The 13,282-nt window shown below is 40.9% G+C and overlaps 1 protein-coding gene across 2 annotated transcripts; it reads right to left on the reverse strand.

Annotated features, from left to right (window-relative positions):
• Positions 1–1,306: 1,306 nt before the first annotated feature.
• On the reverse strand, positions 1,307–11,770 carry TAGLN3 (transgelin 3). 2 transcript variants are annotated; one of them, XM_005492565.3, is made up of 6 exons: positions 11,617–11,770; positions 11,348–11,459; positions 10,749–10,930; positions 9,720–9,894; positions 5,096–5,198; positions 1,307–1,575 (listed from the first exon to the last, which is right to left on the reverse strand). In XM_005492565.3, the coding sequence occupies exons 3-6, from the start codon at positions 10,926–10,928 to the stop codon at positions 1,434–1,436; spliced, it is 600 nt and encodes a 199-aa protein (XP_005492622.1). In that variant the 5' UTR covers positions 10,929–10,930; positions 11,348–11,459; positions 11,617–11,770; the 3' UTR covers positions 1,307–1,433. The 2 variants fall into 2 exon arrangements, with proteins under 2 accessions (XP_005492622.1, XP_005492623.1); XM_005492566.4 differs by having other exon boundaries at positions 11,564–11,713.
• Between the last annotated feature and the right edge of the window lie 1,512 nt (positions 11,771–13,282).

Below are 13,282 nucleotides of genomic sequence, written 5' to 3' on the forward strand. Positions count from 1 at the left end.
TTCTTCTACTGATACTGCAGAAAACTGTCTCCAAATGAACCACTAGCCACATTTACAGCCCTTCACTGAGCATAACAGATTATTTGAATTTGAACTGTGGGTGTTTTGCAAGTCAGAAGCATTCTGGTACTTTTGTTCCATTTCTTGCTTTGCATTTAAAACACGATTTGTTTTGTGCTTTGCTTGGTATAGTAGCAACTATCACAAGATTAAGCCCGTTCTCACCTCTGTCTGACAGACTGTTCATTCACAGTGGAGAATTCCCTGAGTTTGGAGACTCACCTGCTGGTGGGTGTACTGAGTTTGGCTGAGTGCTGTGCTTTGGACTGGGGACTGAAGAAGTTGATAACTCACCAGTAGTGGCTACTGCTAAACTGCCTGCACAGTGCCAAGGTCTTTTCTCTTTCTCATTCTGTCCCCACAACTGTGAGTGGGCAACAAGCTGGGAGATGCACAGCTGGAACAGCTGACAGTGCCTGCCCAAAGGATATCCCATACATATTGTGTCATGGTCAGCAGCAAAAGCTCAGGGAAGAGGAAAAAGAGAATAACTGTGGTTACAAGTAACCATCATGCATGCTGAGGCCATGCTTTCCAGGAAGCGGATAAATGTCTACCTTCCAATGGGAAATACTGAATTAATCCTTGCTTTGCTTTGTTTTCACATGTGGCCATTGCTTTCCCTATAAAACTGATTTTAACTTGCTCCACAAGTTTATGGGCTGCAGATGACCCAGCATACTATGTCAAGAAAAATCTGAGCTAAATTGGCTGTGACTACATGAATCAGACTCAGTGGACAATAAATCTTCTTTTCAGGAAAATACTTTGGGTATGCCTTTAGACAAACACTAAATTGAACATATAACACAGACTGTAAACACTATAGCAGGGAATCACTCAGAGAGCGCTCTGGGTTAGAGATAAGAGAGATTGACCATTGAAAATATTTAACTCATCTGCACTGTACCATGTAGTTGTTGGTTTCAGCTTTTACCTCCTTTAAATAAAGAGTCTTTGAGGTATCTTTATTTTGTCTTTATTCTTCAGTCAAACAATATCATCACTAATTGAAGAATGAGGTTATTGGTTGAAATACAAGTGCAGCGTGAGACAAATATGGAAGATAACACTTTGCAAATAAATTAATACAGAATAATTGCCTTTGCATAGTTCAGAAGTGAAAAGTAGGAGGCAGCAGTGCGCACGTGCTGTGAACTGACACATACCACCACAAAAACCCAAGTTCCTAGGTAAGCTCTTGCAGCTGCAAAGAAAACAAACCAAACCAAAAATACCCCAAACCTTAGAGAGCCTAACTTTTAAAAACCAGGCAGAAAAGGAACTAATAAGCATTTTTTTCTTTTTCTTTTTTTTTTTCCCTAATAGACCATGCTGCAGAAAGAGTGTTTTCTCCACAGAGAGAGATGCTTTTAGATAATCTGCCTTGGCATCCCATAGCCTGTCATACCCGACTGTGATGCTCCTTTGTTGCTCCCCATCTGAAGGCCTATTACATTCTGTCCCTGCCGAAGCTGCTCTTCTGAAAATCCTCGTCGATTCTGCTGTGCTTTCCTGTCCAGATACACACAAAAAAACCAAGATACATACATATCATTCTGTGTAGGATCATGAAATCACAGAGATTGTGATCATGAAAATCAATCTGGAATTGGCTCATATCCCTTGTAATGCATTAAGTCATTTGCCCCATCCCATGTGCTGGACTGTACTGGCTGAGCTAATTGCTTTCCTGCAGAAGTAATGCTCTACTCAAATCTATAGTACTTTAGACTTTTACTGTCCCCGTTATTGCAGAACCCCAAGGGACTTCCCCAGAAGCTGTGACAGGTAAAATATTTATACAGTTTTGTATATAAAACACAAAATAGGGTTAATTTATGTTGAGCACTATAGCTCTTATCAGCTGTAGTCCATGGGATCTGATCAATAAGACACTTACCTGTGCTGTACTACAAGTTGATACCCATCTAGAGCAACAGTAAAAACTGGTGTAATTTAACTCAGTGGATTAAATAAAAGCTGAGTGTACCCAGAACAGCTGTGGGTCAGAGAAGGCACTTAATCATTTTTGCAGAGGGGACATTGGTTGTCAGCAGGACAGAATGTTTGCCTTGTTGCCATTTCCAGATCTCTCACCTCCTAAGCAATAGGCTTTGCCCGTTGAACCTGTGTCTTAACTGTATGACAGTTCTTTATCTTCTGCCAAAACCTACTGACCACTTTGTTCAGTGTCCCTGGTCTCAAAAGCCGTTTGGATCAATGAACCTTTGTTGGAGCATAAAAGAAGCCTTTTTCTCTCTGAAAATAGCACTGAAGGCCAAAGTGGCAGCTATGCAGAAGGAGCAAAGTTTGCACTCTGCTGCCTCACAAGAAAATGTTCGTCTTGGATTCATCTTTCATTTCTACTAGGTGAGGAAAACAAGCAATTTAGGATGGAGAAGGACCAGGCTGTTGTTATCAAATGAGCCATATGAATCAGCAGAGTCCCAGACTGAGGGACTACCAGACTCTACTCCCACATGTGTAGAATCTATTTCCCTGCTGTGTCTGTTTGTCCTGTGATTAGGTTTCAGGTTATGCAGCAGTATGGCTTCAAGTTATAGCTCCCCCTTTCTTTCCTATTCCTCCACTAGATGAGAATACTAGGTTAGGTACCTGCTGTGGTTGAAAACCATCAATATGATCCTCTCTATGAGGATGAGATCCTGCACTGTGCTGACAACCCTGGCTCAAGTCTGAAAAAGCACTTAAACCCTCTGTTAGGCTCAGGGTGTTCAGGAAATTGCAGGAGATGAACTCACGCCCACGTGAAAACCCAGCAAAGTGGAAGGGGGAGAAAGATCCACAGAACACCAGGGCTGACCAGTCATTTTCCAGAATGAGCCCTCAAGTGGTGAAGTATAGGCTAATAAGAGAGCTTATAGAGGCCCACCACAGATCCCACAGCTCTTGCCAGAAAACTCACTGTTTTGGGGGAGGCACACAGAACTGTGGTGCCTCAGAAAGCAGGCTCCTCTCACTGGTGCTTAATTTTTTTTCCAGAATACTTACACAGGCAGCAAACTACTGCCAGGATCTTCATGAGAGGATGTTTTTAGAACAACTCCTATTACCTAATTGAATCTCAGGTTCGCTGTGTCTGCCTCTATTTTAATTAAAAGAACAGGAAAGTATTCTACTGTTCTTTTCTCCTTCCTCCTAGAATTTTTTGCTATGTTGATGAGTACTTCCACAGAAAGTCAAAAAGTAATTAAACCGAAAAAAAAATAAGAACTGCAAAGAAGAAATAAAAGGAGAGACTAAAGGATAGCCTGGCTAGACTAATAAAAGTTGATTACATATGTGGCTTGGATCATATAGTGTTATTTTTACCATCACAAGCCCCACCTTTAGTATATGATGGTCTTACAGATAACATGTATGAGATTTGTTTTTAGATGAGTGGAAATGGCCCAAACTAAGACTAAGAAAAGAGATGAAGGCAAATCTACTCACCTGCCATGTCTCACACTATGTCAAGTTCTGTTTTGCCTGTCTGGCATCACTCTTACCTAAAACTGAGCCCACCAGATCTGTCAAATTTTTGTGCCGACTTTACACTAGTGCTTGTGTTTGCCAAGCCACAGAATAACAAACAGCTGTGGATCCAGGAATCTTGCTATGCAAGGACGGGGACATCAGTCTGATGGCACTGGGAATGTGAGACACTGGCAATAGAAAGTTAAATGGCTTACCTCAAGTGCGGCATTATCCTAATCGCTGTAGATCCCTGCATGGATATTCTTACTCTGTTTGATACTGGTCTCTCAATTAAACTTAAGGCGATTAAGAATCATCCTGAAAGCCCTGAATTATGAGTAACACTGGGTGGCTGTGAGAGGGTTTGGTCTGCTTGAAGGGATAGGGAAGCTACTCAGGAAACAGCTCCTGACTGGCAACATGCCGTAACACTGGTTTTCCTTAAGGCAGCAACTGTAACATGGTGCTTCACAGGGACTGCAATGGATATGGATTGGCTATCCAAGTAGTATGGGTTGGACAGACAGCTAGAAGAGAAGGGAGGTGATCACATCGTCATCCATGCCAAAAAAAAGCTGTTCCTACCCACAATTAAGAGTCCAGGTGAAAATTATTTTTTCTATGTGGGACTTCGTTTTAGTTACATAAAACAAATAAGCCTGTCTGGGTCATAGTGATTTCATGTCTGGTTTATATTAAAGAATGTAACTGGATTTTAAATATATAAATTTTAAACCTAATTATATTCCATAAATATAAATCTATTTGTCCAGTGTATTAAGTTAATGTAACCTGATTTCATAAAATCAGGTTAAAGCAAAACTTACATAGGAGTTTGCATTTATTCACCTGAAATTCAAATCTCAGATTTAAACAGAGTTTAACCAGCTTGGTGTTTAAGACAAAGTGAAGTTTGCTTTATTTTTGCTGAGCCTCACCTAGTCATCAGAAAATTCAAGCAAAGAAAAGACAAGCAGTCAGAAGTCTCTTTGCTAACCTGCCTTCCACATTTCTGTGTAAGAGATACTCTTGGATGGCAGAAACTTATGTCAATAATATGCCTGTGGGAGGATTTTCTTTTCTTCCTGTCCCTGCTTTATAGCCTCCCTAGCCAAAATAAATGGAACTTCAGAACAAATAAACAGCTTTGCCAAGACAGAGACTTCTTCACAGATAAGCAGTGCTCCCCAAGAATAAAGAAGCCTAGGAAATTAAATCATTTTTGTCTGGATGAAAAAAGTAAAGAGACTTCATGCTTATCTTTGCTAAGTGAGAGGGTTGCTACTTGAGGGTTTACAGACATCCTCAACAGCCTTGTCTTCCTTAGTCCTTCGGTCTGCTATCTGATGGGAGAGAGCAAACCTGATGACAAATGTACACTTTTCCTGCTTCCCATCTGTAGCCTCCAGAGAGAAAAATCTCACTATTACAAGGAAACTTGGGAAATATTCTTCCCTTCCTTTCTGAATAAATTTCCTTAAAGCCTAAAGGCAGATGATATTACTAGCTTCCCAGGGAAGACAGCTGTGGGCAGCTGAGCTCTGGATTTTACCTGTGGAACCAGGACGGATCTCCTTTGTAGCAGCCATCATCCTTGGTGACTGCCAAACTGCCCAAAGCCATCAAGGTTCTCTGCACTGCTGCCATGTCCTTCCCTAGAAAGCCACACAGTGAAATTAATGTAGGAAATCTTTGCTCAACAAATAGCTTGGCACATTGAAAACCAGTTTTATCTGATGTATTAACTAACTCTCCCAGGTTCCTGAAGATGTGCATTAACAGAACTATAAATGCTATTTTATCATTGCTGAAATGAAAATACTGACATGCAAGAGCTTTTTAAAGTCAACAAAGGGATGGAGTTAAAGCAAAACTTACTTTTTCAGGCATTTCTAGATTTCCAAGCCTTTGATTATTTTAATGCCTTCCTCCATACCATTTTAAGTCTATAGAACCACTTTGACAAAATTTTCTCCTAAGGAGAGATTATTCTGGTATGCAAATAATGGTAATATAGTCAGTAAAATGTGGCTGAAGGAGAATAGTGTGTTAAATAGTGTGTGGTGTGTCTCAGTTTATTCAGAGACAGTTTAATCCCTGTGGTAACAAAGCTCACAGCAGAGATCCTGTGCAGATAAATTCTATCAGTCCTTCCCAAATTACCATCAAAGCACCTTCCTAAACCTTCCTGCTTACTATGATGCTATTCAGTTTCATACCTTTAATTTTTCCCATTTGGTCCACTATTTTCCCATGTTCTCCCAATGCTATCTTATGTCATTTCTCAGTTCACAAAGTCAGGGCTTGTCTCAGCTTTAGCCAAATAGAAGTTACATAACTTATTACCCAGTCCAGACATGCTACCTTTTGGAATACTTTCTAATGAAAATAAGTTGCAGCAGGTATTTCCAGTTTGTGTGAGGTAGTAAGTTATTGGAAATCTGCCTTTTGCCTCTCCCTTATGAAATTCTTCCATAAGCATTTTTTTTACTCTCCTTGCCTCTTTCATTCCAGTTCTTTCTCTTTCCTAAAGTAATGTGTCTAGTTAACAGATCTAATTCTGACTCTTCACATGTGAAAACAAGCAATTCAGAAAAAAAGAGACACCAGAGACACGATGATAACAGAATTCAGAAATACCTCCAGTGGAACAATATTAATGGGCATCACTGTAGATGAGTTGGAGTGTAGAGGGAGGGGAGCAGGGCACATTCTGTGTTTCTGTGGTGCATCACCCTGATTACAGGCAGATGTAGTCCAGGGCTCTGTAACACAGTGGCTGAAGTAAGGACAGCACACTAAAGCTGAAAACATTTATCAGCTTCCAACTGTGGCTGTCATACAGACTACTAAAGTTTATAAAAATCCTATCTGCAGGGGACCATTTGTTCATAAAATAAGTTGTCAGCCCTCCAGAACTTTTTTATTTTACTGTATTTAAGGCAAACTGCATCAGAAGGGTCCTTGCTGGGGAGGGCAGCCACAGAGCTGACATTCCCCACATGCACATCTGCAGGCGCACCCAGAGGAGCATGAGGCAGGAACCCCAAGAGCTCCCACAGCAGCAGATGTACCATATGCTGTAGCAGATGCCACATACAATGTCCTTGGGATGCCTCCTCTATAGCAGGAGAGCAGTGACTGCCTGGGATAAAAAGAGATGTGGAGAAGGATTTAAAAGTGAATCAGCTGAATAATGATGGCAAGCGAAGGAAAAAAACAAAAGGAACAAAAGACAGGCAGTGAAATATGATGATCAGCCTTGCAGAGCCATCTGGCAGCCCCCCCATGCTCTGTGCTCAGCTCTGCTTTATTTGTCACATTTGAAAAGTGGGAGATGCTGCAGGGGGAAAACTGGGTAAATGGGAGCTGAATAACATGTGACAAAACAAAGCCACAGCTCTGCTCTTCAGAGACTCCTTGCTACATAAGAGGAGTGCTGTGGGAGAGGGAAGACCTGAATCCAAGTGGTCTTGTGTTACTTGCCCTACTCCAGCAAAGCATACAAAGGGCTTGATGGTCAGCATAAAAAAAAAAAAAGGCAGGGAAAAAATTTAAATTTTCAGTGCAGTTACCTGACAGAAGGGATCATACACCTTCCCTGAAGCCAGGTTCAACTCTGGTATTGCAGCAAATTGTAGTCAGTGCCTTCCCTCAGCTCCAGTACTTGTTTATTGACAGCCATGTGGGCCGCCCACCTAGCCCACAGCTTCAGCCTCTCTTCAGGGACCCACACTGATGACACTCCTGCATCTCAGTGTCCTCTGCAGTGTGTGCTTTGAATAGCACAGCATTGTATAGGAATTTGGCACTGTTTTTAAAACAAGGAGGAAGGGGTCTCTGCTCAGTTCTTGTTCCAAGCCTTTCTCTTTAGGCGAAACCTATCTGGAAAGACTTCCTCTCCAAGTCCAAAAAGGAGAAAGTTCAAACAAAGATGGAGAACCGCTCTGCAGAGTACTCCTGAAATGCTTTTTTTGTAAATGTTGAAAAAATACCCAGTGATTCACCTGCCTGTTGCCTGCCTGGAAGTATATCAAGGAGGGATCTGTAACAGGCAGCAAACATGTCTTGGGTGTGGATCAGGGAAAGCTGCTCAGCACAGTACATTTATGCAAGATGGGGCCAAAAAAGATGTGATACTTCCCCTAGATCAGGAAGCCAAAGAGATGAAGAAAAGTGCAACAGATGGACTGAGTGAGCTTGAAACAGCCAACAGTAGATAATATCCTAAAATATTTTCATTAATCATTGCTAAGAATTTCAAAGCAAAAGCTCATGAGAAACAATTAGTGCCAGGGGAAAGCTGTTTCTCAGTCACACACTTTTCTTTCCCTATAAACCTACATTGACATTTCTCTTTCTAAAGAGATTATGGTGTGAAGTGTAGGAGTGCTGCAATTATGAAACAGTGAAATAGAGAGTGTTCTTTCTGCCCAGCTAAGGCATCCCTGTCCAGACAATTCATCCCTGAAGCAGCACAGATGCCAGAGGTCAGAGTTACAGTGAGACACAAAGAGCTCTCCCTACTGGACAGGCATACTATGTCATCCCAGCACTGAAATGAGCAGCAGGAAGGATGAAAAGGGAGTGGGAAAGTGAGGAGCTACAGATTAGGTCTGGGAAGTCTTAAAATAACAGTGAAGAAAAACCTACTATGTCTTCCTCCTAGGATGCAAGTTCTGTTTTGACTTCCTGTCCTCTAGAAGTTACTATCTTTTCACCTTATGTCTGTTGAGAAAAGGTGATGAGTGAAAGGAAATTAGGAGACAGCCACTAACAGTAAGAGCATTATGTCTTCAAAACAAGTTCTTTTCCTCATAAGGATCAATGTACCATATTTTCATATGCATGGTGGGAAGCCATTATGAGTTGCAAAAGACTGTAAAGAACAACATCTGAAATGAGCAATTATCATCCCTTACATGTTAGGAGCTTTTCTCTCAACAGTCTGCTAGGCTGAGGGGTGGGAAGGTGCTACTTCAGAGAAGTGAAAATCCCTTCATTTAAGACATGTAAAGATAGATTGCATAAAACACTAAAGACTAAATTGGAAGAAACAATCCTGCCCTTGTGCCAAGGGTATGGATTTGCCAAGCAAATCTGGCACTCTGAGACATTTACAGATCCCAGTAACACCATCTGTCCGTATGTCCTTTCCCTCTAACCCATTCATGAAGAGCTCCCTAGTCTTTCATTTCTCCAGCTGTCCTTCAGAGGAATGACCTCTTCCACATGTATTCCAACTGCCTGTGAAAACACACCCCACTTATTTCTCTTGATGTGTGCTCCTACACAAACTATGCTGGCCAGCTTTCTCAGTGGATTGTTTTCCTCTTTCCACTGTTTGGTTCTCATGGAAGATTTTTGTCCCTTTCATATGTGCCTTTCACTGCTCTGCAGCTGTCTTTGCTCTGAGTGCTTAGCCAAAGCATTGCATCACCCTGTCCAGGGAGATGCAGGATATACAGTGTGTTTGGTTTGAACACCAGGATGGGATGTACCACCATAGAAGTGAGCAAAACCAGCTCCATGAATGCACAAATGACTCAGCTCTTCAGCAACTAGAACAAGCAGTTTCCATTTCCAGCCTGGGAGGGAGACTTCACCTGCCTTACTGTAAAACCACAGAAGCACCCGGAGGTTTTTTGCTCTTACCAGTGACCTCTCCTAAAAGTCTCCTTAGAGAGAGAAGGTCAGCTAACATGGCATTAAGCAGTGAGTTTTGTTTCTCACGAGTCATAAATGAACCCTCATAAGCTTCACAGAAGCACATATGCTCCTGGGAATGCATTTCTTAGCTCCAATTTAAGCTTTGCTTATAATTTGAAGACTGCAATAAAATTTTGTCATCAGAAAATCAGGGTTTTTGATGTTCTTATTAGGAACTATTTACTTTAAAATAATTAGCAGAGAGAACAGTTGTTTTATTAGGCCTGTGAATTTCTTATCAGAATGATGGGGTTTTGGATAACATGTGAGTTTGGAAGGGTTCTGTTATGCCCTCAGGGCAATATAAATCCCTCAGAAGAAATAATGCAGCACTGGAAGAACATGGAAATGAGGTAAGGCAAACAGAAAAAATAGATAATTACATTAGAGAATATGCCAAGACAAAATGCACATCAAAGCAAAGTAAAATGAAGACTGTAAACTGACTTTCAGTTTATTATTTTTACCTTCCCATAAATCCACTGTCTGGAAAATATCTGTTGTTCTTACTCCGTAGATTTCAGCAGCTTTTAAGAACTGAGATATTTGTTCCATCTGCTTGAAAGCCATTTTTGATTCAGAGATCTTTGCAATAGGCTCATTTCCCTTTGGATGCAAACTGTTTATTAACTTGCATAACAGCTGAGAGATAAAGACAGAAACAAAATTAGAAAGCAGGCACCAAACTAGAAGGCAATTTGTGCTTATTAAGTGATGTTGCAAAATGCTTTTGGCCTGGCCAGTTTCTGTTAGGGACATAATTTCTTCAGTTAAAAACAAAAAGTGAATTGATAATAATCAAAGTGTATTAGAAAAGCATTAAAGCTTTCATTAAATGAGGCAAAAGCATAACCATATAAATCCTAATCTGCTAGAAACAGCAAAGCAATCACTGGTAGAGGTTATATAACAACTGACAGAGAAGAAGCCGAATGCCCAAGCCAAAAAATAAGCAATATCAATTGAAATGTTGTTAAAGTCACTTTGGCAGAGATTCAATGATTAGCATAGTCTTACAGCTGCTGCAAACAGCAGCATCTGCCTGTTGTTCAATAAACCAATGGAATACAATGTTTTAGCGACAGAATTATTCCCAAGAAGACAGTTATGACACAATCCTGTCCTTCAAATTTGCTATATCTCTTTGCCTTTCCTTGTCAACACTGATTTTTTCTTTAAGATAAAAGTATACATCTTGTTTTTAAAAAAGATCTCATTTAACTGCATGAGAGAAAAAGCTGAAGGAATGAGTCATACTTATATATAAAACATGCATGACTCATAAGATTCATAAATATTGTACTGATCTCAGTGTACTAGTAGGATAATTTATATTCTGAGATTAAGACTCTTGGTCAAAAGGAAATAAATCAGATCCTAAGATGTATATTTCTGCACTGACCATGAGCTCTGATCAATTTATCTAAATGAAGACAGAACACAGGAGCACTGTGCAGATAAAAACATTAAAGTGGGCAATTGGACAAAACACTCACTGTTCCATCCATCAACCAGGTCTGAAAATGTTGCCTTCCAGGAGGAGGGTGCTCTATCTGTTCTCCACACTGTACAATAATCCAGTTCACCAGTCTAGACTCTAATTCTGCATCGTATTTCTGTTCAATCTTTTCCTGAACTTCTCGGCTTAAGCCATAGCTTGGTCCTCTGTTAGCCATCTCTGGAAACAAGGGAGAACTTACTCAGTGGGCAGAGTCACAGTCCACATCTTTGAAGTATGCACAGGAAAATTAAAGAATAAAAGAATAAGCAGCCTGCCCTAAATGTTAGACAGTTGAACAGATGTTCATCAGCACTGCAAGTAACTGTATATGCACAGGGTTATAGCTCCACAGAACAGGGGAGGGATCAACGAGGGAATGTCCTTTTCCAAAAGCACAAATTAGCTACATCTTTTTTAAAAGGAAGGAAAAAACAGCAGTCCCCCCTACCCAAACACAAAAACAGAAAAAAGCAAGATTTAAAACACAGTAGGTTTTAAAGAGAAGCTTCTACTATGTTTATAGAGAATACAATAGGGTTGTCAGATCAACATTACAGCTGCCTGCAAATCCAAAAGCACTTTAAAATTGCCTACCTAATACTTGCTAATAAGAAGAAGGTTGTGCATGGGAGCTCAAGCAATCCGATTAAAGATGCAGAGTCTTCCTCAGCAGAGATGCAAGGATGGATATCCAGAGATCAGCACACTGAAAAGCAAAGATGAATTTAAGAGATGCAGGCTGTCACAATGCCCTGCTGCTGCTGCAGCATTGTGGTTTGAAGAACAGTATATTGATTTGATTTTCCTCACATATAGGGAGGGTCAGAGCAGGGGCGTTGCTAAGAGCCATTAAAGAGACCTGCCTCCTCAGTCACAGCCCAGGGAGCCTGTTTATCTCGCCCATCTGTGGTCTGTTTTCATGCATCTCTCCTCAGCCTTGCACTGCTCACCCCACTGGCTCAGATTTACTCCATCTAGTCTGCATCGACCCAAATTGCATCAAGCATCCCAGTAACAGATAGGCAGAAACACAAATAGAGGCACTCTGTTAAATGCATGTGACAGAAATTACCACACATCTAGTTTTTTTTTAGCCATAAGCCAGAAACAAACCTTTTTTCTCCCTGTTCTGCACCTCAATAACAGGCTGAGAGTGTGACAAATAATTTTTCCTATTCCCAGTTCAAATGCTGATAAAAAGTTTGAACAAGGGGACAATAGGATGAAAAGTGAAGGAAGAGAAGGCAGGTAGTAGAATATTATTATCGCCCTCTCATCAGTATATATTAGGCTATCAAATAGTGGAATGGTGTCCTGAAAAACAACTCAAACCACTGAAACCAAGGGGAAATCACGGAAAAGTAGCAAACCTACTATAAAGCACAAGGATTTTACTTTCTGCTGCTATGAGTCAGCTAACCTCCCGTGATAGAAAGGCAGCTATGCCCACGTACAGTCCTTTCAATTTTGATTATATCACTCATACAATGTAGAAGGGGAGAGAAGAGTTAAGATGAGACTTTTCTTGTGGTCTGATTTAATCCTATATTAAATAAAATCACTTTGCCTCTTTCCGAGCTCTGCAAGACTGTCAAATATCTTTCATTCATGCTGCATTATCCACCCTAGTAGGAAATAGCTTCCTTTTAGCAAATGATTAATGTTCAGATTGATATGCAAGGAAGTTGATAAACCCAAGATGGACACATAGTCAGTTTGGCAAACAAAACTCCTGCTGCTGTATTCAGAAAGGAAAAAAAAAGGGAGAAAAGCAATACAGCTCCATGTATATCTGTTTCATTATGGGCTCTTCATCCATTACTTTCGCATTTTAAGATTCTGAATTCTCAGACTTATACTGCTTCTGATGCTGCTGGGCTTGAACAGACTCAAAAGATGAAAAATTTAATAGATGATCTAATTCATTTGTGTCCTCCACAGGCATTTCATTTAGTGCTTTCTCTTCTGTGCACTGGTAGCTCTAAATCCCTATGAAGCACTTGGTTACATAACTCAGAGCATGCTACGTGACAGGGCCACCGCTTGGGCACTTTCTGTCTCAGTGAACATGGGGCTGAAGACACAGCGGATGTGCAGGAACCAAGGCTGCAAGTCCAGCCTGGAGATCAGAGAAGGAACAGGCTGCAGCTGTAACAGGAATAGGTAGTATATTAATTTGACATCCTTTCCTTTCAAGCAGCTGTTAAGGGCTGGGCTTCACATCCTTTGGCCAGTGGCACAACCAATAAGATTTATTTTGCACTTTCATTTCTTTTTGTGTTCGTCTGTTTAGAAGGGAGCTACTTAGGGTGCCTGGCAGTTTCTGGTAATCTGGTCACACCAGGGGGCTCAGTGCTCCTTGGCAACAAGATTTCGTGAAAGCCACCTACTTTTGCATCAACCTCTGTTTCCTAACTTCGGGGCAGGGATGAGTAATTTAACTCTCTGAAGATACAGAGCAGAGGTCTCACCCTTCACAGATGTTGGCTGTGCAATCTGTTCTCGAAGGACCATTCCACACTGGGAAAG

This window comes from Zonotrichia albicollis, chromosome 2 (assembly GCF_047830755.1).
Source record: "Zonotrichia albicollis isolate bZonAlb1 chromosome 2, bZonAlb1.hap1, whole genome shotgun sequence".
In the NCBI taxonomy this organism is placed as follows: Eukaryota; Metazoa; Chordata; class Aves; order Passeriformes; family Passerellidae; genus Zonotrichia; species Zonotrichia albicollis.